This window comes from Hylobates moloch, unplaced genomic scaffold (assembly GCF_009828535.3).
Source record: "Hylobates moloch isolate HMO894 unplaced genomic scaffold, HMol_V3 SCAFFOLD_12, whole genome shotgun sequence".
NCBI lineage: Eukaryota > Metazoa > Chordata > Mammalia > Primates > Hylobatidae > Hylobates > Hylobates moloch.
Genome location: NW_026652287.1, coordinates 64,323,495 through 64,347,875, shown reverse-complemented (window position 1 = coordinate 64,347,875; position 24,381 = coordinate 64,323,495). Strand labels below are relative to the sequence as shown.

General features: G+C 52.7%; 2 protein-coding genes across 6 annotated transcripts in view; both read left to right on the top strand.

Annotated features, from left to right (window-relative positions):
- The window catches only part of THAP8 (THAP domain containing 8), a 25,278-nt gene extending 20,157 nt beyond the window's left edge, over positions 1-5,121 (top strand). For all 5 annotated transcript variants that reach the window (XM_032170607.2, XM_032170606.2, XM_058425331.1 and 2 more), the window contains one exon: positions 2,936-5,121. In XM_032170607.2, coding sequence (XP_032026498.1) covers positions 2,936-3,088 — 153 coding nt within the window. In that variant the 3' untranslated portion in view covers positions 3,089-5,121. The remainder of the gene's footprint in view (positions 1-2,935) is intronic.
- A 515-nt stretch (positions 5,122-5,636) lies between these two features.
- On the top strand, positions 5,637-24,356 carry CLIP3 (CAP-Gly domain containing linker protein 3). Its single transcript, XM_032170605.2, has 14 exons — positions 5,637-5,786; positions 6,095-6,318; positions 11,920-12,059; positions 12,144-12,237; positions 12,467-12,628; positions 12,950-13,068; positions 14,592-14,828; positions 19,756-19,891; positions 20,036-20,164; positions 21,065-21,208; positions 21,278-21,401; positions 21,606-21,670; positions 22,077-22,149; positions 22,805-24,356. Exons 2-14 carry the CDS (start codon positions 6,153-6,155, stop codon positions 22,857-22,859), a joined length of 1,644 nt encoding a protein of 547 aa, XP_032026496.1. The 5' UTR covers positions 5,637-5,786; positions 6,095-6,152; the 3' UTR covers positions 22,860-24,356.
- The last annotated feature ends 25 nt before the right edge of the window (positions 24,357-24,381 follow it).

Below are 24,381 nucleotides of genomic sequence, written 5' to 3'. Positions count from 1 at the left end.
AACCAAACAAAAAACTCACTATGGTCTGGGTGCGGTGGCTCATGCCCGTAATCCCAGCACTTTGGGAGGCCAAGGCAGGCAGATTGCTTGAGTTCAGGAGTTTGAGACCAGCCTGGGTAACATAGAGAAACCCTGTCTCTACTAAAAATACAAAAATTAGTTGGGCATGGTGGCACGTGCCTGTAATCCCAGCTACTTGGGAGGCTAAGGCATGAGAATCGCTTGAACCCTGGAGGTGGAGGTTGCAGTAAGCCGAGATGGCGCCACTGCACTCAAGCCTGGGCAACAGAGCGAGACGCCATCTCAAAAACAAAAACAAAAACAAAAAAAGGCCGGGTGCGGTGGCTCAACGCCTGTAATCTCAGCACTTTGGGAGGCTGAGGTGGGCAGATCACGAGGTCAGGAGTTCGAGACCAGCCTGGCCAACATGGTGAAACTCCATCTCTACTAAACATACAAAAATTAGCCGGGCATGGTGGCACACGTCTGCAATCCCAGCTACTCAGGAGGCTGAGGGAGGAGAATTGCTTGAACCTGGGAGGCAGAGGTTGCAGTGAGCCGAGATTGTGCCATTGCACTCCAGCGTGGGTGACAAGAGCAAGACTCCATCTCAAAAAACAAACAAAAAATTCATTATAGTCTTAATACTGTTGTTGTCTCCATCTTCCAGATGAAAAAATGGAGGCACAGAGCAGTCCAGTAGTGCGCCCACAGTCAGGCAGCCAACACGTTTCAGGGCCAGGATTCAAACCCAGGTGTCTGGCTGCAGAAGAGGCCTGTGAGAGCTTCCTGCCTGGCCCCTATAGAGCTGGAGTTTGCAATCTCTGTAATAGTGTCCCCCAGGCCCTATCTGAATCCCTTTTGCCTCTATATTTTACTGCTGGGTGTGTGTAGGGGAGGAAGTTGAGGAAGGTGTGTGTGTGTGTGTGTGTGTGTGTGTGTGTGTGTGTGTGTGTGTCTGTGTGTGTAGGGGAGGAAGTTGAAGGTTGTGTGTGTGTGTGTGTGTGTGTGTAGGGGAGGAAGTTGAGGAAGGGTGTTATGTCTGTGTGTGTGTGGGGTGGCGGGGGGAGGAAGATGAGGAATGGTGTTACGTCTCTGAAAATCACAGTTTGACCAAGGCTTTCTCCTGTTTAAAACCCTAGGGCCAAGCTTGAGGTGCCCAGCCTAGCCCCCATGGCTTTCAGAGCCCTGCTTGGATGAGAGAGGTGCCCACACAAAGCTCTGAATGCTAGACTCACTGAAGGGGCTCAGGAAGGAGCCCCCACAGTACCTCTGGAGTTAAGGAGTATCAGATTTTTTTTTTTTTTTTTTGAGACAGAGTCTTGCTCTGTTGCCCAGGCTGGAGTGGAGTGGCGCGATCTCAGCTCACTGCAACCTCTGCCTCTCTGGTTCAAGCGATTCTCCTGTCTCAGCCTCCCAAGTAGCTGGGATTACAGGCATGTGCCAACATGCCCAGCTAAGTTCTGTGTTTTTAGTAGAGACGGGGTTTTGCCATGTTGGCCAGGCTGGTCTTGAGCTTCTGACCTCAGGTAATCAGCCCACCTCGGCCTCCTATAGTGCTGGGATTACAGGTATGAGCCACAACGCCCTGCCAGGAGTCTCAGATTGATAGTCAGTGGTTTGGACATGACCCACAGACACAATTTGTTTGGCCTCCGCAGTGCTTTAAAATAACTTTTTTTTTTTTTTTTAGGCGGAGTCTTGCTCTGTCCCCCAGGCTGGAGTGCAGTGGCGCGATCTCGGCTCACTGCAAGCTCCGCCTCCCGGGTTCACGCCATTCTCCTGCCTCAGCCTCCCGAGTAGCTGGGACTACAGGCGCCCGCCAACACGCCCGGCTAATTTTTTGTATTTTTAGTAGAGACGGGGTTTCACCGTGTTAGCCAGGATGGTCTCGATCTCCTGACCTCGTGATCCGCCCGCCTCGGCCTCCCAAAGTGCTGGGATTACAGGCTTGAGCCACCGCGCCCGGCTAAAATAACTTATAATGGCCAAGTGCAGTGGCTCACACCTGTAATCCCAGCACTTTGGGAGGCTGAGGCAGTTAGATCACTTGAGCCCAGGAGTTTGAGACCAGACTGGGCAACATGGTGAAACCCTGTCTCTACAAGAAATACAAAAAAATTAGCCAAGTGTTGCACCTATAGTTCTAGCTATTCAAGAGGCTGAAGTGGGAGTATTGCCTGAGCCCAGAAGGTCAAGGCTTCAGTGAGCTGTGATTGTGCTACTGCACTCCAGCCTGGGTGACACTGTGAGACTGTCTCAAAAAAAAAAAAAAAAAAGTCTTGTCTTTCCTGAAGGCTCTGCAGATCCAGCAGCACTGGGCTTGGATTCTCAGGCGATAGCAGTCGGCTGGAGCTACAGTGTGGCTGCCTCTGGGGGCTTGAAGTTTGAGACTGTGGCCTGGGGCACAGAGGGACAGTGGGGCAGGGACAGAGCTCAGACTCGGGCCTGGGGCTCTTTGTGGAGCCTGCCAGATCCCCTGAGCTGACTGCCTCTCCCTCCCGTCATTCAATCTCTGTCTCCTACTCATCTCTCGAGATCTCCTCCCTCCCCAGCATTGTCTTTCTCCCCATCATCTCTGTCCGCCACCTATTTCCCCACCTCCCTATGTCTCTCTTCATCTGCATATTTTCTGTCTCCCCCATATCTCTGACCCTGTCTGCACGTCTGTCTGCCTTCACATCTCTTTCCCTCACGTGTCTGTGTCTGTGCCCCCGCATTTCTCTTCCCATTTTCCCACCCGTCTTTCCTTTCCCATGAATGTCTCTCTGGCCCTCACATCTGCTTTCCTGTCTCCTTATATCTCTGCCCACATCTCTCTGTTTCCTGACATGCCCTCCTCCCACCTTTGCCTCCCTGTTCCTCACCGTATCTGTCTGTCTCTCCCGCAACTTGCTCCGTAATGTTCCCCATCTCTACCACTTCTTTGCCTTAGACAACAGCCGAGACCCTTGGACCTGAGGAATCCCAAACCTTCACCATCATCTGTGGAGGGCCTGACATAGCCGTGGTCCTTGCCCAGGACCCTGCACCTGCCACAGTGGATGCCAAGCCGGAGCTCCTGGACACTTGGACCCCCAGTGCATAAGGATCAAGACAGACAATGTTGAGGGACAGAAGATAGAAGATGGAGGAGGAAAGACATTACACATGGGCTTGGCCCAGCCCCACCGCCCACGCCTGGGTAGTAGCAGTGCCTCCCTCAAGGGCCTGGGTTCTACCACCCCACTCCTAGGGATCTCTTGAACCTTAGGGGTGACCTGGGCCCAAGTCTCTCATCAGCCCCCAATCCCCTGGGTACCAGGCTTCTGCCACCCCCAGCTCAGATCTTTGCAAATCAGTACAACAGCCTGAGAGCAGAGCAAGGGTTGTTTGGGAGAATCATACCTGGTTCTAAGGAGCCCCATGCTTTTTGTCAAGCCTGGTACTGAGTTCACGATACCATGGTGGACACAGCTGAGAAAATCTCTGCCCTCATGGTGCTCATTCTACTTGAGTAGACGATGAACTAGTAAACAAATAAACAAGAACACTGCAGACATGAGCGATGAGTGCTATAAAGACAACAAAAATTTGGTTTGGGCCTGGGGGAGGGCCCTCTACGGCCATGTTTTAGCAGAAACGTGGGTAATCAGACGGGGCTGGCCTGGAGGACTACAGGCTCAGGTTCCAGAGGACGAACAACCCCTGCAGAGAGAGCTTCCTGTCTGGGGTGTGTCAGGTCTGGGAGGCAGTGTTGCTATGGAGAAAACCATAGTAGGGAAGGGAGGAAGGGGTGCAGTTTTAGAGCAGAGAAAGTGAAAAGAAACCAACAAGTAAGATCCTAAAACAGGGCAGAGAGGGAGCCATGTAGGGATTTGGAGGAAGAGCATTCCAGGCATCACAAAGAGCCGTTGCAGGCCATGCACGGTGGCTCACGCCTGTCATCCCAGCACTTTAGGAAGCTGAGGCGGGCAGATCACCTGAGGTCAGGAGTTAGACCAGCCTGGCCAACATGGCGAAACCCCGTCTCTACTAAAAATACAAAAATTAGCTGGGTGTGGTGGCACAGACCTGTAATCCCAGCTACTCGGGAGGCTGAGGCAGGAGAATCACTTAAACCTGGAAGACAGAAGTTGCAGTGAGCAGAGATCATGCCACTGCACTCCAGCCTGGGGAACAAAGTGAGACTCCCATCTCAAAAAAAAAAAAAAAAAAAGCCAGTGCAAAGGTCCTGGGGTAGGGAGAAGCAAGGAGGCCAGTGTGGCTGGGGTGGAGTGAACAAAAGAGGGTGAGAGGAGGTGAGTGCAGAGATGATGGGGCAGGTTCACATAGGCCCTTGTGGGCCACGGCTGAGAGCCTTGGCTTCTACCTGGAGTGAGGTGCAGCAGGCAGACCCCTCTGAGGGAAGGAAGGCTCCAAAGTGACAGGTGTTCATGGGTCCTTGTGGTTGCATGTTGGAGGAGGACGGGGACAGCAGGGAAGAGGCTGCTACCATAGTGCTGGTGGCAGATGAAGGATGGACCAAGATGAGGGCCCACGGAGGCGGTGGGGAGAGTAAGATCCTGGAAATCTTTTGGAGACGGAGCTACTGGACCTGTGCATTGGAAGGATGAGGTGTTCAAGGCTGTCACCCAGCCCCATCCAGGCTGGGATGATTTGAGGCAGAGCAGGCTACAGCTCCAGGTGGGAAGCCAAGCCATGACAATGGAGCCAGGACTCTGAGCTGGCTTCAGGAGGCCTCCATGGGGGAGATACAGGTTCCGAGAGAGTTGGAGGGGTCAATCGGCAGATCTGTTTCCCAGACACTGCTATAGGCATGTAGCATGGTGATTAAGAATCAAAGCTGGGCACGGTGACTGGTGCCTGTAATCTCAGCGCTTTGGGTGGCTGAGGCAGGAGGATCCCTTGAGGTCAGGAGTTCAAGACCAGCCTGGGCAACATGGCAAAACCCTGTCTCAAAAAAAATTCTCCAGACGTGGTGGCATGCACCTGTGGTCTCAGCTACTCAGGAGGTTGAGGTGGGAGGATGGCTTGAGCCTGGGAGTTTGACGCTGCAGTGAGCCAAGATCGCAACACTGCACTGTAGCCTGGGCGACCCTGTCTAGGAAAAAACAAAAATAAAAATCAGACTTTACAGACTGTCCGGTTTCAAATGTTCGCTCCATCACCTGCTCATGTACTTTTGGGCAAACTGCTTAACCTCTGTGGGCCCCAGTGTGTGAGCCTTGCATTATGATGGTAAGGATGAGATGATCATGATAGGAGTCTCTAGGAAATCACTCCTCTGAGGCACCCATTATGAATGGTGAGCTTGGAGAAGGGGTCCGGTCTAGGGTCCTAGAGAGAGAGAACACCCATCGTCACCACGCCCCAAGACCACTGCCCTCACCGGCCAGGTTTGCAGGCTTGGGGGAGGGAAGAGGATGGATAAGATCTGTGCCCGCCCTCTCAGCCCTCTCTTTTGCCGTTGTATCTGCTCATCTCGCTCCTTTCCGTAGCCATCTCTTCCTATCCCAGTGCTCGGAGGCTCTCCCCTTTCGGTCGCCGCCTCTGGCCCCTCCATCAATGCGAGCGCCTCCCGGTCCCTCCTCCTGGTTCCTCCTCCCCCGCCGCCGGTAGGGGGGCAGCAGGCGCATGCGCAGTTGCGCCCCTCCCTCTCCGCCCCCACCCCCTGTCGGCGTCTGGGCCTCGTCCCCTTCTCTCTGTCTCCCTCGCCTCCCCCATCACGTCCCCTGACACGGACACCCCATTGCTCCCACAGTCTCCCCAGCCTCCACTTTGGTCCCCAGCGCTGTCCGCCCGAGGTAAGATGGGGAGGGGGCGGCCCGCGGAGAAGGGGAGGGGCGAAGCATCCTGCATCCCGAGATAAACAAACCCGGGGAGGGGGCGGCCGCGACTGAGGGGTCTGACGCGGGAGGAGAAGAATGGGGGGCTGGGCCTGGGGGAGGTGGCAGGCGCTGGGCGCACACACCGGGGCCCTCTATGGGTAACGGGGGTCCCTATGGTTGCCCAAGATCCAGTTGCGCGGAGGCCACCCGGGGCCCTGGAAGCTCCTAGGGGCTGGGACCCTGGAGCCTGCGGGGCACCCTCTCCAGCTGACCTCTGCCTCCAGGATTTGCCTGAAGGCTGCCCCCAACTCTGCACCCGCCCCCCGAGGGCCACCGAGGACCATGACTAAGACAGATCCTGCCCCGATGGCCCCGCCGCCCCGAGGAGAGGAGGAAGAAGAGGAGGAGGAAGATGAACCGGTCCCCGAGGCCCCCAGCCCCACCCAGGAGCGCCGGCAGAAGCCTGTTGTGCACCCCTCGGCACCTGCCCCCCTCCCTAAGGACTACGGTAACCACTGTCCCCACCCTGGAATCTGGCCTGGAGCGTTGGGTGGCCGGGGAGGGTGGGCTGTGCTCTGATGGTGGTGATGGTGGGAGAATTCTGGGGAATTTGAAGGTGGTCCAGAGGAATCTTGGCTGCAGAGCACCCCTTGTTAATTAATTTCATTCACCCATTGGAGAACGGAATTGTAATACTCCTAGTCTTTGATTCATGACACATCATTCCATCATTTAGTCATTCAACAATCATTTATTGAAAGCGGCTGTGGACCTGGCTCTATGCTAGGGGCTGGGGCCACAGCAGGGGGCAAGATCACAGGCCTCAGTAACAGCCACACAAATAGGTATTAAACCATAATGTAATTTAGTTCACGTTTAGGTTTATATGCAAGAAAGAAAAATATATTGTAAAATAAATATGTAATTACAAGACATTATGAAAATTGTATTTACCATAAACAAGCTGCTGCAAGAGTTTTTTAAGACATGGTTTCCCTGAGGAGGTTACATTTGAGAAGACTGGAGGGTGAGTTGGGGTTAACTAAGAGAAGGGTCAGGTGAAAGGGGTCCCAGGAGAGGTAACCGCTGGTTAAAGGATCTGAGGTAGGAGGGTATGGAGCTGAGAGGGCGGCCTCTTGGAGAAACTGAAAGTGTCTAATCATTGACCGAGTGATATTTATCGAGTGCTGCTACTCTGTGACAAGCCTTATGCTGGGTGCTGGAGATTTAATCGTAAGTGATCCAGGCATGATCCTCCCTTGCAGGAGAGAAGGAGAGACTAAGCAAGTGAACAGATAACTAAATCAGAAATCAGATAAATTCAGATTGAAGTGAGTGCTATGAAAGAAAGAAAAGGTGGGCCGGGCACGGTGTCTCACGCCTGTAATCCCAGCACTTTGGGAGGCTGAGGCCAGCGGATCACCTGAGGTCAGGAGTTTGAGACCAGCCGTGGCCAACACGGTGAAACCCCATCTCTACTAAAAATACAAAAATTAGCTGGGCATAGTGGCATATGTCTGTAATCCCAGCCACTCAGGAGGCCGAGGCAGTAGAATCGCTTGAACCTGGGAGGCAGAGGTTGCAGTGAGCCAAGATCGAGCCACTACACTCCAGCCTGGGTGACAGAGTAAGACTGTCTAAAAAAAAAAAAAAAAAAAAGAAAGAAAGAAAAAAGAAGAAGAAATTAAAGGTGGAGATACAATAATGACTAGGGGGCAGCTACCTGCAGGGGTAGTCAGGGCTGGTCTTTCTGAGTAGGTGACATTTAGTTTGGGACCCAGAGCATGGGGAGGAATCAGCCATAAGAGAGCTGGAAAAAGAGTGTTCCAGGCAGACAGCAGCAAGTGCAAAGGCCCTGAGGCAGAATTGAACTTGGAACAGAAAGATCCTGGAGCTGCATTCAGGGAATGATCAAGGTTGAGGTGAGAGGTTGGCATAGGCCAGATCTGGAAGGGCCTTCAAGGCTACAGTGAGGACTTTGGTTATATTCTAAGTGGGACGGGGGAGAAGAGTGGCAAGGGGAGGGTGTTTAAAAGCAGAGGAGTGGCAGGTCTGATTTATAGTTTGAAAGCTCCCTCTAGGTACTGGGTAAAAGGGGATGGAGTGCAGCCAGAGTTGGATGTAGGAGGGGAATTTGGAAGATATGCCGGCTGGGAATCCCCGGCAGCTGTGAGGTTCAGAAACCAGGTTCAGAGAGTCAGCGTTGCCAGGATAGAGCAAGAGAGATGGCATCCATAGACATGTCACCCACTAGAGGTGGATCAGGGAGACTACAAGTTGACTTCAGTCTAATAGAAAAATAAGAAAGTTGGCCAGGCACGGTGATTCTGGCTTATAATCCTAGCACTCTGGGAGGCCGAGGCAGGAGGATCGCTTGAGGCCAGGAGTTCGAGATCAGCCTGGGCAATGGAGCAAGACCCCATCTGTACAGAAAATTTAGAAATTAGCCAGGCATGGTGAGTACCTGTAGTCCCAGCTACTCCAGAGGGTGAGGTGGGAGCATCACTTAAGCCTGAGAATTCGACGCTGCAGTAAGCTAGGATTGCACCACTGCACTCCAGCTTGGGTGACACAGTGAGACCCGGTCTCAAAAAAAGAAAAAAGAAAAAGAAAGTTATCTGGGGCCTGAGGTGTGGGGGGGCTATACCTCAGAAAACTGGAAAATCTCCTTTGGAAATGCGGCTGTAGGTGTCTGGGGCCTGTGACTCAGTGGGAGGTCGGAGGGTATAGGCTGAGCCCTCCAAGCAGTCTTGCTTGTAGAGCGGGAGAGGGTTTTGTCCCAGAATGTAAAGAAATCTGGAAATGTGGTTGAGGACAGGGAGAAGGCTAAGGTGGACTCCAAGAGGAAATCGTGTATCTGTTAAATTTGTACATTAATTCAACAGAGATTGACTGAGCACCTACTGTGTGCCGTGCCTGGCCTTGGGGATAAAGGAGCGAATGAGGCAGAATGGAATCATAGCATTTAGATCCTAGTGAGGGAAGAAGAGAGGAAATGAAGGAGGGAGAAAGAGGAGTAAACGTGTCAAGTAGTGATATGAGCTATGATAAAAATTAATAAATAAGCCAGGCGCGGTGGCTCACGCTTGTAATCCCAGCACTTTGGGAGGCTGAGGCGGGTGGATCACGAGGTCAGGAGATCGAGACCACGGTGAAACCCCGTCTCACTAAAAATACAAAAAAATTAGCCGGGCATGGTGGCGGGCGCCTGTAGTCCCAGCTACTCGGAGAGGCTGAGGCAGGAGAATGGCGTGAACCTGGGAGGCGGAGCTTGCAGTGAGCCGAGATTGCGCCACTGCACTCCAGCCTGGGCGACAGAGCGAGACTCCGTCTCAAAATAAATAAATAAATAAATAAAAATAAATAAATAAATAAAGGGCTGGGCATGGTGGCTCACACCTGTAATTTCAGTGCTTTGGGAAGCCAAGGTGGGAGGATCGCTTGAGCCCAGGAGTTCGAGACCAGCCTGGGCAACATAGCAAAACCCTGTCACTACAAAAAAAAAAAAAAAAAATAGCTGGGCATGGTGGTGTATACTGTAGTCCTAGCTACCAGGGAGGCTGAGGCAGGAGGATCACTTGAACCCAGGAGTTCAAGGCTGTAGCGAGCTATGATCACACTATTGCATTCCAACAGACCCTATCCTTTTTTTTTTTTTGAGACGGACTCCAGGCTGGAGTGCAATAGTGGGATCTTGCCTCACTGCAACCTCCGCCTTCCGAGTTCAAGTGATTCTCCAGCCTCAGCCTCCTGAGTAGCTGGGATTAGAGGCACCCACCACCACGCCCAGCTAATTTTTGTATTTTTATAGAGATGGAGTGTCACCATGTTGGTCAGGCTGGTCTCGAACTGCTGACCTTGTGATCTGCCCGCCTCAGCCTCCAAAGTGCTGGGATTCCAGGCATGAGCCACCATGCCCAGCCAAGACCCTATCTCTAAAAAAAAAAGAGTAGGAGATGGAGAAGGGCGGGTGCCGATTTAGACAGTGTGGTTTGGGAAGGCCTCTCTGAGGAGATAACATTTGAGCAAAGATTTATGAAGCTTTGTGAAGATGTGTGGGAAGTCTATCCTGAGTGAGAAAAACAGCAAGTGCCAAGACCCTGAGACAGGAATTTGCTTGGCACGTGGGAGGGACAGAGGGAACCCAGTGTGGGAAATGAGGGAAGGGGAATAAGTGAGGGGAGAGGGCTGAGAACTGAGGGGCTGGATGTGCAGAGCCCTGAGGGCTGTGGGGAAGACTTTGGTCTGTACTCTGGATGGGATGGGAGCTGGAGGAGGGTTCTAAGCCAAGAAGGCCTATGATGTGACTGCAGTTCTAAAAGGAGCATGCCAGCTGATTCCTGGAGACACCTTCCATGTGGCACTTCCCTGGGCTGTGTATAATCTGATCATTCATGTACTCGTTCATTCACCACACACTGAGTTCCTGCCACGTGCCAGGGCCCTGTGCTGGGTGCTGATGTCACAGAGAGCAGTACCCCTTGGAGTCGAGTGGGAGGAGACAGAGTGCCTCTAGGCACCACCCTGGCTGGGCACAGGTTGATTCCTGCTCATGGATACATTTTATATTTTATTTATTTATTTATTTATTTATTTATTTATTTATTTATTTATTTTTATTTTTATTTTTTTTGAGACGGAGTCTCACTCTTTGTCACCTAGGCTGGAGTGCAGTGGCACCATCTTGGCTCACTGCAGCCTTTGCCTCCCGAGTTCAAGTGATTCTCCTGCCTCAGCCTCCTGAGTAGCTGGGATTACAGGCACCCACCACCATGCCTGGCTAATTTTTGTATTTTTAGTAGAGTCAAGGTTTCACAATGTTGGACCAGGCTGGTCTCGAACTCCTGACCTAAGGTGATCCACCAGCCTTGGCCTCCAAAAGTGCTGGGATTACAGGAGTGAGCCACCGTGCACAGCCTCTATTTTTATTTTTTATATTTCCAGAGACAGGGTCTTGCTCTGTTGCCTAGGCTGGCGTGCAGTGGCACAATCATGGCTCACTGCAGCCTTGAACTCCTGGGCTCAAGCAATCCTCCTGTCTCAATCTCCTTGAGTAGCTCCAATGCGTACCACCACACCTGGCTAATTTTAAAACTTTTTGTAAAGACAGGGGTCTTGCTATGTTGCCCAGGCTTGTCTCCAACTTATGGGCTCAAGCAGTCCTCCTGCCTCGGCCCCCCAAAGCATTGGGATTACAGATGTGAGCCACTGTGCCCAGTCATGGATACATTTTATGTGGACTGCATGGTATTTGAAACAATTGAGAGAGTTTTATTAAAAACCAGGACTTCTGGCTTTATTTATTTTTGCTCTGGAGATTCAGCCAAACTTCACTCATACTCTCACAGGGCAACAGTGGGTGAGGTCCGTAGCCGTCTTTCATGCGCGTCCGTGTGAAGAGACCACCCAACAGGCTTTGTGTGAGCAACAAGGCTGTTTATTTCACCTGGGTGCAGGCGGGCTGAGTCCGAAAAGAGAGTCAGCGAAGGGCGATAGGGGTGGGGCCGTTTTATAGGATTTGGGTAGGTAAAGGAAAAAGGGGGGGTGTTCTCTGGCGGGCAGGAGTGTGGGTCACAAGGTACTCAGTGGGGGAGCTTTTGAGCCGGGATGAGCCAGGAGAAGGAATTTCACAAGACAATGTCATCAGTTAAGGCAGGAACAGGCCATTTTCACTTCTTTTGTGGTGGAATGTCATCAGTTAAGGCAGGAACTGGCCATCTGGATGTGTACGTGCAGGTCACAGGGGATATGATGGCTTAGCTTGGGCTCAGAGGCCTGACACCATCCCCCTGGACATGCAGACTCCAAGGTACTGCACTCTCTGCCACACTTTTGTTTCGGGGGTGGAGTTCGCTGCTATATGGGAATTGCCTGATCTTCCAATTTTTCAAGACACACTGGGCATCGAGATTTTTATGTGAACCCACCTGAGTTTGAAACCTCATGCTGGCCACACAGAAAATGCCTGTGGGTTGACTGTGACCCATGTGCCACCAGCTTGAGACCCTGCATTAGAGGCTCTAAAAGGCAAAGACCTAGAGCTCCCCTACTGAGGCTGGAAGGAGGGGGTCAGTTGCGTGGGGTGACCTTGGACCTCTTACCACCCCAGCTTTCACTTTCTTCGATCCCAATGACCCGGCGTGCCAGGAGATCCTGTTTGACCCTCAGACCACCATCCCCGAGCTGTTTGCCATTGTGCGCCAGTGGGTGCCCCAAGTCCAGCACAAGATAGACGTCATCGGCAATGAGGTGAGAACACTGGGGAAACCAGGGAGAGAGGGGATGTGGTTCCCCACGTGTGGGTGACCCTCCCTGCTCCCCTGGTACTTACAGATTCTGCGCCGAGGCTGCCATGTGAACGATCGTGACGGGCTGACCGACATGACACTGCTCCACTATGCGTGCAAGGCTGGGGCCCACGGAGTCGGTGAGGGCCCACCACCCCCAAGTCATGAGCCCCAAAGCCTAGGCCCTCAGACCCAACACGCTGCTAGGCCCTCAGACCCAACACGCTGAAAACCACCCAGAACTCAGGCCCCATCTGGAACCTGAAGCTTCAGATCCCAAACTATAGTCCCTGAAGCCCAGGGCCCTCCCCGTGCACTGGGCCCATGCTCTGGAATGGGGATTCCAAGCTGACCCGGCCTATCGCGCAGGGGACCCCGCGGCGGCCGTGCGCCTCTCGCAGCAGCTGCTGGCGCTGGGCGCAGATGTGACCCTGCGCAGCCGCTGGACCAACATGAACGCGCTTCACTACGCCGCCTATTTTGATGTGCCGGACCTCGTGCGTGTGCTGCTGAAGGGCGCGAGGCCGCGAGGTGAGGAGGAGAGCCCTGGCTGGGAGGGGGCAAGGACCTGGGTGAGAGACGCAGAGACCCAGGTAAGGCCAGGCTGCGAGGGGAAGGAAGACGGTGATCTGAGTAGATAGCGGGAGGTTGGAGGCGTGGGCGAGGGGGCTCAGGGGACTACCACTCTAGGGAGGGTTGGGGCCGCGAAGGGAGAGGGGGGCTCCAAGGTGGGGGCGGGGCTGTGCGTCGGAGGCTCTGGGACCTGCAAGTTAAGAGATGAGCCCCGAGGTGGGAGGAGGGCTGGGGTCCCACAGGCGCTCACCCGGAACCCCTCCTCTTGCCCACTTCCAGTGGTGAACTCCACGTGCAGTGACTTCAACCACGGCTCAGCCCTGCACATCGCTGCTTCCAGCCTGTGCCTGGGCGCCGCCAAATGTTTGCTGGAGCACGGCGCCAACCCTGCGCTGAGGGTACTGCCACCCTTGCCCAGAACCCGTTACCCTCCTGCTCCCTTCTTCCCCCACTTCCCTCCAGCAGGTCTCTGCATTTCCCGTGACTCCCCGGATACTACAAATGCCATCTGTACATTCAGCAAATGCAATAACAGCTGAAATATGCCTAGTGTTCATTACATGTCAGGTGAAGTCTATTATAAGCCTTGTTTTACAATGGGGAAACTGAGGCAGAGATTAAGGTATCTGCCCAGGGTCATCCAGCCTACCCCGTGGCAGTGCATAACAGCATTTCAAGGTCATGAGGAAAGTCGAGCTAGGCCCTCTGTGAATGAGAGGGTTGCTCCTCTCCTAAGCCCTCAATATGATCTTTGACCTCCAACCCATGCATTACCAGGCTCCATCCACAATGCTAATTACCCTGCAGCCGTCCAGGTACACGTATGTTGGGGTAACATGGCCTGTGCCCCTGAGACCCTGCCTCTCCCCATTTCCCACTGGCCCAGAGTTTGACTCCTGACTCTATACCACAGGAGCCCACTCTCACTCTCTCTAATTTTTTTTTTTTTTTTTTTTTTTTGAGACAGAGACTGGCTCTGTCATCCAGGCTGGAGTGCAGTGGTGCAATCTCAGCTCACTGCAACCTCTGCCTACCAGGTTCAAACGATTCTCCTGCCTCAGCCTCCCGAGTAGGTAGAATTATCGGCACGCGCCACCACACCTGGATAATTTTTGTATTTTTAGTAGAGACGGAGTTTCACCATGTTGGCCAGGCTGGTCTCGAACTCCTGACCTCAGGTGATCTGCCCACCTCGGCCTCACAAACTGCTAGGATTATAGGCATGAACCACTGCACCCAGCCCACAGGAGCCCATTCTCAATGTTCATCTCCCACATGTCCTCATTAACAGGCTTGGGGTCTCCAGAGATTGCCTCCCTGGGGGCATGACCTACAGCACTGAAGTGTGGTCCTCATCCCTATTGCCTACACCCCTAGGCCCACCCTCAATTACTTGACACACCCCCAGCCCTGGGTCTCACGGGTAGGTTTCCCTGGGGATGTGGTCTGCACCTTTCTGCCCTGCCCCTTCTTTTTTTTTTTTTTTTGAGACGGAGTCTCGCTCTGTCACCCAGGCTGGTGTGCAGTAGCATGATCTCGGCTTACTGCAACCTCTACTTCCTGGATTCAAGCGATTCTCCTGCCTCAGCCTCCCAAATAGCTGAGATTACAGGCACACGCCACCACACTCGGCTAATTTTTGTATTTTTAGTAGAGAGGAGGTTTCACCTTGTTGGCCAGGCTGGTCTTGAACTCCTGACCTCAAACGATCTGCCTGCCTCGGCCTCACAACGTACTGGGATTACAGGCGTGAGCCACCTTACCCGTCCTTGCCCTGACCCTTCTTATTCCCAGGTTGGCCCAGGGTATGACCTAGTCCTACCCCTGCATCACCCAGACTGGTGGTCTCTAGGGGCAGGGCCTCCATGGGGGTGTGAACAGTGCCACTGAGTCCCCGCCTCCTCTTCCCGTTGGCCCCCAGAATCGAAAAGGACAGGTGCCGGCGGAGGTGGTCCCAGATCCTATGGACATGTCCCTGGACAAGGCAGAGGCAGCGCTGGTGGCCAAGGAGCTGCGGACGCTTCTGGAAGAGGCAGTGCCACTATCTTGTGCCCTCCCCAAGGTCACGCTACCCAACTATGACAACGTCCCAGGCAATCTCATGCTTAGCGCACTGGGCTTGCGCCTGGGAGACCGCGTGCTGCTGGATGGCCAGAAGGTCAGGGGCTGGGGTGTGTGTTTGCGTGGTGGATGGGGGTGGGACTCAGCCCCTTAATCCCTCAGAGCTGTGTCCTTGGGCAGAGTGCAGTCCCTCCCCTTTGTCTGCCTGCCACCCTAACTATCCACCCAGTACTTGATTTAATCTCAGTTGTTCCGTGGGTGTCCCTTTGAGCCTCACCCTGTGCTGAGCTCTCCATCCAGGCGGGAAACAACCCATTATCTGACAGTGATGGCCAACAGCGGTCATGGCTGCCATGGGGAGGGGCAAGCAGAGTGATCTGCGGAGCTCTGTGCACCTGTGGCTCCCCCGGGTCTTGTGGTCCTCCATCAGGCCCCTCTGCTCACAGAGGCAAGTCTGGCTAGGCAAGTCCAGGCCAGAGTGATTTGGGTGTGATGGGGAATGCACCCAAATTGTAGATGTGGAGGAGCAAGCCAGGGAAAAAAAGGGAGAAAGGAGTCTCAGCTTGGGGGAGCGGGTATCACAGCCCAGAGGGCAGAGAGAATCTTCATTTATCCAGGGACTCCAACTTCATTCATTTCCCAGTGTCCCTCGGGCTCCATACGGGACCCACTCTCTCTTAGGAAGGGAAGGCTGTATCTGTCCCCACCCTGCTCTCATGGAGCTCCACTTGTAATGAAGGGGAGACAGTCAAGAAAGTAAACCTATGGTTGAGATGATTTCTGGGCTGGGCACGGTGGTTCACACCTGTAATCCCAGCATTTTGGGAGGCCGAGGTGGAAGGATCACTTGAGGCCAGGAGTTGTTAGAGACCAGCCTGGACAACATAGCGAGATCCTGCCTCTACTGAAAAAACAAAAAAGGTAATTTCTGATAGCAACAAGGGCTGTGAACACCATTACATGTTTGGATTTAGTAACTTGTCCTTGGCTGAATGCTGGAGTGGTTTTAGCTGGGGTGTTCTGAGAAGGCTTCTCTGAGGAGGTGATGTCCAAACTGAGATAGGAAAGAACCTCCTCTGCAAAGATAAGGAAGCAGAGGATGCAGTAGGTATGGAGACCCAGAGGCAGGAAGGGGCAGTGTGACGAGGGGGTTATGGGAAGGGCAGTGAGGTGGAGAGGTCAGCAAGGCTGGGTCACAGCTGACCTGTAGGCTACTGGAAGGAGTTTGAATTTTATTTTTGTTTTTTTGAGACAGGGTCTTGCTCTGTCACCCAGGCCGGAGTGCAGTGGCACAATCTTGGCTCACAGCAACCTCTACCTCCTGGATTCAAGCTATTCTCATGTCTTAGCCTCCCGAGTAGCTGGGATTACAAGTGTATTCCAACAAGCCTGGCTAATTTTTATTTTTATTTTTAGTAGCAACAGGTCTTGCCATGTTGGCGAGGCTGGTTTCAAACTCCTGCCCTCAAGCGATCCGCCCGCCGTGGCTCCGAAAGTGCTGGGATTATAGGCATAAGCCACTGCGCCCGGCCCCATCCAGAAAGCATTCTGCTGTGCACGATCTAATCCTATCCGTTGCACAATTCTGAAAGAAGGTTGGGTTGACTCTTCCCATTTTACAAGCCAGACTGTAAGAGGCTCCAACAGGTGAAAACCTTTATCTGAAGACACGGAATACCAATCATGGCCCCTTAGAGAAGCAGCATAGCACAGCCTTATGAGCTCAGGCTCAGGGACTTGCCCAGGTAAATCTCAGCTTTGCAACTTCCCAACTGTGGGACCTGGAGCCAGTCATTCTGTCTCTCTGGGCATCAATGTCTTCATTTGTAAATGGAGATAATAATAGTACCTACCTTAGGGGGCTGGTTGAGGTTTAAATTAATTAAAACGCGTAAGGCCATTAGAACAGAGTCCAGTGCATACTAAATGCTCTTTGTATGTGCCAGGCACTGTTCTAGTCCCTCCACCAACCCTTTAAGATCAGCACTAATTAATTAGCCCTTTATATGGACAAGGAACTGAGGCATGGAGAGGTGAATGAGCCTCCCATAATGATAATAACCACACTCACTAAAGGCTCACTGCACCTAAGCAACTTTACATGTATTAAAAATGTTTCTGCTCTTGGCTGGGCGCGGTGGCTCATGCCTGTAATCCCAGCACTTTGGGAGACCGAGGTAGGCGGATCACCTAAGGTCAGAGTTCGAGACCAGCCTGGCCAACATGGTGAAACCCTGTCTCTACTAAAAATACAAAATTAGCTGGGTGTGGTGGCATGTGCCTGTAATCCCAGCTACTCGGGAGGCTGAGGCAGGAGAATCACTTGAACCCAGGAGGCGGAGGTTGCAGTGAGCCAAGATCGCTCCATTGCACTCCAACCTGGGCAACAAGAGCAAAAACTCCATCTCAAAAAAAAAAAAAAACGTTTCCGCCAATGCGGTGGCTCATGCCCATAAATCCCAGCACTTTGGGAGGCTGAGGCAGAAGGATCACTTGAGCTCAGGAGTTCGAGACCAGCCTGGGCAACATAGTGAGGCCTCATCTCTACTAAAAATGAAAAAATTAACCAGGCATGGTGGCGCACACCTGTAGTCCTAGCTACTCAGGAGGCTGAAATGAGAGGATCGCTTGTGCCTAGGAGTTTGAGGCTGCACTGTGCCGGGATCATGCCACTGCAACCCCAGCCTAGGCGACAAAGCAAGACCCTATCTCAAAAAAAAAAAAATGTCTCCACCAGACAATCATTCCATGAGGTGGCTTACTATCTCTATTTTACAGATGAAACTAAGGCTCAAGAAGTCCCCTGACCAAAGTTACAGCATGATAATAGCTAACAGGCTGGGCACAGTGGCTTTGCACCTATAATCCCAGCACTTTGGGAGGCCAAGATGGGGCGGATTGCTTGAGGCCAGGAGTTTGAAACCAACCTGGGCAACATAGGGATACTCCATTTCTATTTTTTAAAAAAGTTTGTTGTTGTTGTTGTTGTTTTAATTAACCAGGCTTTGGTGGTGTGCACCTGTAGTCCCAGCTACTCAGGAGACTGAGGAGGGAAGATTGCTTGAACCCAGGAGTTCAAGGTTACACTGAGCTATGATTGCACCACTGCACTCCAGCCTGGGCCACAGAGTGAGACCCTGTCTCTAAAATAGAAAAAAAAAAAATTTTCAATAACGAATACTTGCTGATCCTTTACTTAATATCAAGCCCTGTTCAGAGGGTTTTAATTTCTCTATGACAGCCCTGTCCAACAGAGCTTTCTGTAATGGTGGAAATATTCTGTGTCTGTGCTGTCCAGTAAAGTAGCTACAAGCCACATGTGACAATTGAGCACTTGAAATATGTGTGACTGGGGGCCGGGCGCGGTGGCTCACGCTTGTAATCCCAGCACTTTGGGAGGCCGAGGCGGGCGGATCACGAGGTCAGGAGATCGAGACCACGGTGAAACCCCGTCTCTATTAAGAATACAAAAAGTTAGCCGGGCGTGGTGGCGGGCGCCTGTAGTCCCAGCTACTCGGAGAGGCTGAGGCAGGAGAATGGCGTGAACCCGGGAGGCGGAGCTTGCAGTGAGCCGAGATTGCGCCACTGCACTCCAACCTGGGCGACAGAGCGAGACTCCGTCTAAAAAAAATTAAAAAAAAAAAAAAAAAAAAAAAAAAAGAAATATGTGTGACTGGGGAAATGCATTTTTAATTTAGTTTAAATTTATTGATTTTTATTTTTATTTATTTATGTTTTCTCTTGAGACAGAGTCTTGCTCTGTTGCCCAGGCTGGAGTGCAGTGGCGCTATCTGGGCTCACTGCAACCCTCCTGGGTTCAAGCAATTCTCCTGCCTCAGCCTCCAGAGTAGCTGAGATTACAGGCGTGTGCCATCACACCTGGCTACTTTTTGTATTTTTAGTAGAGATGGGGGTTTCACCATGTTGGCCAGGCTGGTCTCGAACTCCTGACTTCAGGTGATCCTGCCACTTCGGCCTCCCAAAGTGCTAGGATTACAAGTGTGAGCCACTGTGCCCAGACTAAATTTATTTATTTTTAAATTAAAAAAATTATCTGAATCTTCTTCCTAAGGTATGTATTTATTTTTGAGACAGGGTCTTGCTCTGTTGGCCAGGCTGGAGTGCAATTACATGATCATAGCTCACTGCAGCCCTGAACTCCTGGGCTCAAGCAATCCTTCCACCTCAGCCTCCCGAGTAACTGGGACTACAGGCTTGAGCTACTGCATCTGGCTACCTTTTTTCTTTCTTTTATAGAGAATAGGGTCTTGCTGCCTCTGTTTTTTGGAACAGATTAAGATGAGGGTCTCGCCATTTTCACCCAGGCTGGTCTGAAATGCCTGGCCTCAAGTGATCCTCCAGCCTCGGCCTCCCAAAGTGTTGGGATTACAGGCATGAGCCACCGCACCCAGCCTTAGTTTAAATTTAAATTGTTGGCCAGGCACGGTGGCTCATGCCTGTAATCCCAGCACTTTTGGAGGCTGAGGCGGGTGGATCACCTGAGGTCAGGTGTTCCAGACCAGCCTAACCAATATGGTGAAACCCCGTCTCTACTAAAAATACAAAAATTAGCCAGGCGTGGTGGCATGCACCTGTAGTCCCAGCTACTTGGAAGGCTGAGATGGGAGAATTGCTTGAACCCAGGAAGCGGTGTTTGCAGTGAGCCAAGATCATGCCACTGCACTCCAGCCTGGCAAAAGAGCAAGACTCTGTCTCAAAAAAAAAAAAAAAAATAATAAATAAATAAATTTAAATTGTCCTATGTGGCTAGTCACTATTCACTATATGAGACAGGGCAACTCTTTAACAATCCTATAAGGTGAGTATAATTTCTGTTCCTATTTCACAGCAAAGGAAGTTGAGGCACAGGGAGGTTAAGTCATGTAGCCAGCAAATGGTGATGTGTGACCTGGGGTTTGGGCCCAGGGCAGCCTCATGCACCCCACCTTGCTGCCCGTGTGTGGGCACTCCACGTTGGCCTCCCAGCATTCCTTCCTCAGCCATCGCCTCCCTTCTCTCCCCAGACGGGCACACTGCGGTTCTGTGGGACCACGGAGTTTGCCAGCGGCCAGTGGGTGGGCGTGGAGCTGGACGAGCCTGAGGGCAAGAACGATGGCAGCGTTGGGGGCGTTCGGTACTTCATCTGCCCTCCCAAGCAGGGTTAGTCCCACCTCGGGCCCAAGAGGGGTGCGGCTGGGGGTCCACTCAGCAGTTCTGATGCTGCTGACTGGGAAATAGGGGATGGGGGATGGGGGCCAAGGGCAGAGGCTTAGACAACACCAGGCTCGGACTCTGTACCCCTAGGTCTCTTTGCCTCCGTGTCCAAGATCTCCAAGGCAGTGGACGCACCCCCCTCCTCTGTCACCTCCACGCCCCGGACCCCCCGGATGGACTTCTCCCGTGTCACCGGCAAAGGCCGCAGGGAACACAAAGGTCAGAGAGGGGATCCCTGCGGTGGGAAGAGCCAGTTTGGGGATGTTGTGTGGGCAGCTCAGCTTCTGTGACTCAGTTTCTCCTCAGGCCCAAACTCCAGTTTTGGAAGACAAGCTCTGAGTTCCTGACTTCTGTGACTCAGTTTCCCCTTTGGCTCAGTACTGGCCCCCCCTAGTTCTTAGAAGGACCTGTGGGTTCCCTGCCCTCTGTGACTTAGTTTCCTCTCAGGCCCAAAGGTCTCCCCAAGTTTTAGGGAAGAATCCTTGGAGATCCTGTCTTTTGTCATTTGATTTACTTTTTTTTTTTTTTCGAGACAAAGAGTCTCGCCCTGTTGCCCAGGCTGGAGTGTGGTGGCACGATCTTGGCTCACCGCAACCTCCGCCTCCCGGGTTCAAGCGATTCTCGTGCCTCAGCCTCCCGAGTAGCTAGGATTACAGGCGCCCACCACCACATCCAGCTAATGTTTGTATTTTTTTTGTAAAGACAGGGTTTTGCCTTGTTGGCCAGGCTGGTCTCAAACTCCTGACCTCAAGTGATCCGCCCACCTCGGCCTCTCAAAATGCTGGGATTACAGGCCTGCGCCACTGCACCCGGCCTGATTTACTCTTGGACCCAATTCTCCCTTCATTTTAAAAGGACAGTTTCTGAGTTCCTGACTTCTGACTCAGCTTTTCCTTATCCAACATATCCGCAGCTTTGAGAAAGGATTTTGGGGTTCTTCAGGTTCTCTGACTCAGTTTCCTTTCAGGCCTAAAGCCCCTTCCTAATTCTCTGTCATCTGGGATTCAGTTTCGCTTCAAACGAAGAATAGGGTTTCTACCTTGGGGTTTTCCAGGTGGCACGGGGTTCCCAAAGCTGGCTTCACCCCCCCTACCCACCTCCTGCACTTTCTACCCTTAGGCAAGAAGAAGACCCCATCATCCCCATCTCTGGGCAGCTTGCAGCAGCGTGACGGGGCAAAGGCTGAGGTTGGAGACCAGGTCCTTGTCGCGGGCCAGAAGCAGGGGATCGTGCGCTTCTACGGGAAGACAGACTTTGCCCCAGGTGAGGATGGGGACTCTGGGCCGGGAGGCAGGCAGGGCCTTGAGAAATCCTGACACCCTCGTGCTGCAGGTTACTGGTATGGCATTGAGCTGGACCAGCCCACAGGCAAGCATGACGGCTCTGTCTTCGGCGTCCGGTACTTCACTTGCCCCCCGAGGCATGGGGTCTTCGCACCAGCATCCCGTATTCAGAGGTGAGCCCAAACTTCCAGCCCCAACCCAGGGCACCACCTGGAGCCCTGATGCCCCCTCAGATGGCCTCCTCCTCCCAGACCAGCGGGACAGTGTGGACACCCCTGAGTCCCCAGCCCTTTCCTCACAGATCCCTGGGGCCCAGCTCTCAGTCAGACCCTGGCCTCTTGTGGCTCTGACCTCTCCCCCTCCCTGTGTCTCCTCAGGATTGGTGGATTCACTGATTGCCCCGGGGACAGCGTTGGAGCCAAAAAAGTGCATCAAGTGACAAGTGAGTTGGGGGATGATATGCGGGGAGGAGTATAACTTTGGGGATGGGAGGAAGGGTCATGGGTTCTCAGGTATATACTGGTGACAGTGTCTGGTATTTAATTGGGGACACAGGCGTCCAGGAAAATGATGAGACAAGGTCCCCAAAAGATAGGTGCTAAAGGGTATGAGGAAGTTAGCAACAAGGCTCTTTGGGGACATGAGGTTGAGCAGATACTGGGGACAGGGATAGTCACTGGGGGACATGGTGGGAATTATGGACAAGGGGCCCAGATGGGTATTGGGAATGTGAGATCCAGGTGGGGACTGGAGACATGGGGAGATATTAATGAGAAGGGGTCTGGATGGGTATTGAGGACACGGGTGGTCTGTCATCCCCTCACTTGACATCCTGCCCTCCTCTTCAGTGACGCAGCCCAAACGCACCTTCACCACAGTCCGGACCCCAAAGGACATTGCATCAGAGAACTCCATTTCCAGGTGTGTGGCCAACCCCTGTCCCCTCTCCTATGCGACATTCAGGTCTGGAGCTCTGGTCAGGGCTGGAAAGAGAGGTTAGGAAAACTTGTGACTTGTAAGGATACCCAGAAAGTCTTTAGGGTGTAGGGCCCCGCACTGAATTCTAGTGACTTCCACTTTCGGGGAGGCCGGTAAAGGAAGCAGAACACCCTTCACTCCACACGAGCCTCAGAGCAACAGCTAGAGACCGGGCAGGGTGGCTCATGCCTGTAATCCCAGCACTTTGGGGGGCCAAGGCAGGCGGATCACCTGAGGTCAGGAGTTCAACACCAGCCTGGCCAACATGGTGAAGCCCTATCTCTACCAAAAACACAAAAGTTAGCCGGACACAATGGCATACACCTGTAGTCCCAGCTACTCAGGAGGCTGAGGCAGGAGAATTGCTTGAACCTGGGAGGCAGAGGTTGCAGTGAGCCGAGATCGTGCCACGGCACTCCAGCCTGGGTGACAGAGTGAGACTCCATCTCAGAAAACAAACAAACAAACCACAGCCAGAGAGGTAGAGGCAGAATCCAGAAAGCCATGATAGCAAACACTGGGGGAAAGGCTGGGGGTGATGGGTGCAGATGTCCTCGCTGCCTGCCTAAGGGCGTGACCCTGTCATCCTCCTTTCCAGGTTGCTGTTCTGCTGCTGGTTCCCCTGGATGCTGAGGGCGGAGATGCAGTCTTAGAGGCCCTGGACACCTGACAAAGAGACAGAGTCCCCACTAGCATCTCCTGACACCCGAGGAGCCCTGAGTCACCCTGAGATAGAGATTCCCAGTAACACATCCAGAGTAGAGACCCCTGTTAGCCAGCCCTCGATCATTGAGGCCCCATTATTAACAGATACTCCCATCATAACCCCCAAATACAGACCCCATGTCACCCAGAAAGAGATTCCCTGAGTAGCACCTTCAGGCTAGTCCCTATCCCTAACCCCTCAGAGCAGATTCCCAGATTAACAGATTTCCACATCATCCCAAATGATGGTGACCCTCTCCACATAACGCATTACAACAGAACATTCTTGAGTCACCCAACCCTGGATCAGAAACCTCCCCATTAACAAACACTGCCCCTTAAGTCCTCTTGAAATAAACATAGGTCACACTCCCAAAGCAAAAGAGTAACAGACATTCATGTCATTGTTCCCCCATTTAACATCAGTCCCCTCAAGATGTCGTGACTCCATGGTCACCCTGAAGCCCTTAGATTCCAACCCCTCAATCAGAGATTTCCTTCATTAACAAAGACCCTTGTTCTTACCCCTCAAGAAGAAACCCACCATAACCAGCCCACTGTCACCCCTAATTTACAGACACCAAAACAGTCCTGGAAGTGCTAATTACAGGACCCCCAAGTCTTCCTACCCTCTGTACCCTCAAGAAAGCCCCAGTGCCTTGTATGAAGCCCACCCCACATGGCCCATAGCTCCTGTGCTGGCCAGGCTCCCAGAAAATTCTCTATTTTTTAAGTAATGACTTCCCCCTTTGGGGGACCCCAAAATTTGGAGGCCCCATTCTAGGACTCTGGGGATCCCAAACCCTAGAGTACACACGTCCCAAATTCCCCTGTGCCCTCAAGTCCTACAGCCCCTAGAAGACCCCAATGCCCTAACTCCTAGGACCCCCAAATCATGGAATCCCAAATCCCCAGGGAATCCCAGTTTGAAAATCCAATCCCAAGCCCCCAGGAAACCCAATCATGAGGTCCTTGTGCCTGGTATGGAGGAGACTGCAGTCAGGATATGCATTCCAGGCTCCCAGGCACCTCAAGCCCTATTCACAGGCACCAGGAAACCCCACACAGGAATTCCCATCACTGGAAACTGGAGAATTTCAATGCCCCGAGTCCACGGATTTCAAGACACCAAATTCCAAGAGCCCCAGCCCTAAGGGAACCCCAAATCCTAAAGCCTCCATCTCTAATAAATGGAAGGCCCCAAGGCCCTGAGGGGATCCCAAATCCTGGAACCCTGATTTCAATCTACGTTCTAGTCACTGGCCTCAAAGGACCCCACGGCACCTGGGCCAGACCAACAGCTCGAGGGAGAACCTGAAGGCCCAGGGGGTCCAGGGCGGACCTGGGGCCCCGACCACCAAGGACAGCTCACGACTGCCCCTTCACTGCATGTCCCCAAACTCAGCATGACTCCTGTCCTCTTCAATAAAGACGTTTCTATGGCCTCTCTGTGTCGGGTCATCGTTTGGG

What these genes read in the sequence shown, in the direction of transcription:
- CLIP3 (XM_032170605.2), top strand. Translation starts at nt 6,153, where the DNA reads ATGACTAAGACAGATCCTGCCCCGATGGCCCCGCCGCCCCGAGGAGAG. An exon ending in AGGCCGCAGGGAACACAAAG is followed by an intron (nt 20,165 to 21,064) that starts GTCAGAGAGGGG and finishes TTCTACCCTTAG; the next exon opens with GCAAGAAGAAGACCCCATCA. An exon ending in CCAGCATCCCGTATTCAGAG is followed by an intron (nt 21,402 to 21,605) that starts GTGAGCCCAAAC and finishes GTGTCTCCTCAG; the next exon opens with GATTGGTGGATTCACTGATT.